Genomic DNA, 1,338 nt, shown 5'->3' on the forward strand with positions numbered 1-1,338 from the left:
TATATTTATATATATTTGTAATATTATTATACTTACCTTTACAGGTATGCCATCCTCAGGTATGAGCTCTGGGTATTCGGTGGCAAAGTTCACCATTGGTTCGATGTTGTCGATGCCCTAGAGTGAATACAAGATATATGACTTCAGATGCAGTAAGAAAAGAAGAACGTGTATATATGTTTGTGACTCTTATATAATTACAAGTTCATAAAATACAGTAAAGTAGATATTGCGTATATATATATACATATATATATATATATATATTGATATGCATACAAATACATGTCCAAGATATGAATACGTAGACATATATACAATATATGGAGAACATCAGCTCTGCCTAATTCTCTAGGTATTTGCGTACACGCAATCGCACATACATTCTACATTGACCATTAGGACTCTTCCCAATATACGAAGTATACTGTAATCCAGATCGAGTACGATCTGTTGAGTGCCATATAATATATCATCATATTATACATGAGTATATGCACAGTATATATATATATATATATATATAAATAATAAAAGATATGTATATATTTACATATATATATATATACATACATACATACATACAAACATATATATATATATATATATATACCTTCAGATGCAGCTCTACACAGACCACGTCGTACATCTTCTCCGGTTCCATTGGCTTGTTCGCTATGTGTGTAATTGTTTGTGTAGCACTGTCCCACCTTACACCGTCGTCTACCTATCCGCACGTGAAGGTTTGATAAAGATAAAGCGTGTTAGGAAGAAAATATATATATATATATATATATACATATATATGTGTGTGTGTGTATATATATATGTGCAAAAGCGATCCACATAGCACACATCCATGAGATGTAAACGCCATCCGTTCGCATGCAAGAAAATACACGGGTGTTATGTGTTAGTGCATGTGTGCATGCTCAAGCTACACAGGCACATGGATTGGAGCAATGTATATGTTCGCCTGACAATATTCGACTGAGGGTGTGAGTGTGTGCGTATAGATCGATTAAAGCTGAAGGTTTGATACAGAAAAAATGTTTTGAGACAATTAATGTGCTCAAAATGTGTGTTTGTATTAAGGGTTTTAGACATATATTTGTGTATGTGTAAACAGATCAATGAAGCAGATGAGAGTCGTACGCACAGATGTGTTTCAGAAGAAACGGTGCGCTCATATGATGTTTATACTTTTGGTGTATATGTTTCTATTTGTGAACGAACGCCGTTCATGGTCGTACGAAGCGCGAAGACAAGATATATATATACACACACACACACACACACACACATATATATATATATATATATATATATATATATATA

At 33.3% G+C, this 1,338-nt stretch overlaps 1 protein-coding gene across 1 annotated transcript; it reads right to left on the reverse strand.

Moving 5' to 3' along the window:
• Positions 1 to 36: 36 nt before the first annotated feature.
• SARC_16353 (hypothetical protein) lies at positions 37 to 668 on the reverse strand (the record flags this gene model as incomplete). Its single annotated transcript, XM_014289535.1, has 2 exons — positions 614 to 668; positions 37 to 117 (listed from the first exon to the last, which is right to left on the reverse strand). Coding segments are annotated over exons 1-2 (132 nt in total), but the record flags the coding sequence as incomplete, so codon positions are not given.
• Positions 669 to 1,338: the final 670 nt, after the last annotated feature.

The sequence above is a fragment of the Sphaeroforma arctica genome (genome assembly GCF_001186125.1).
Source record: "Sphaeroforma arctica JP610 unplaced genomic scaffold supercont1.7887, whole genome shotgun sequence".
NCBI classification, from domain to species: domain Eukaryota; class Ichthyosporea; order Ichthyophonida; genus Sphaeroforma; species Sphaeroforma arctica.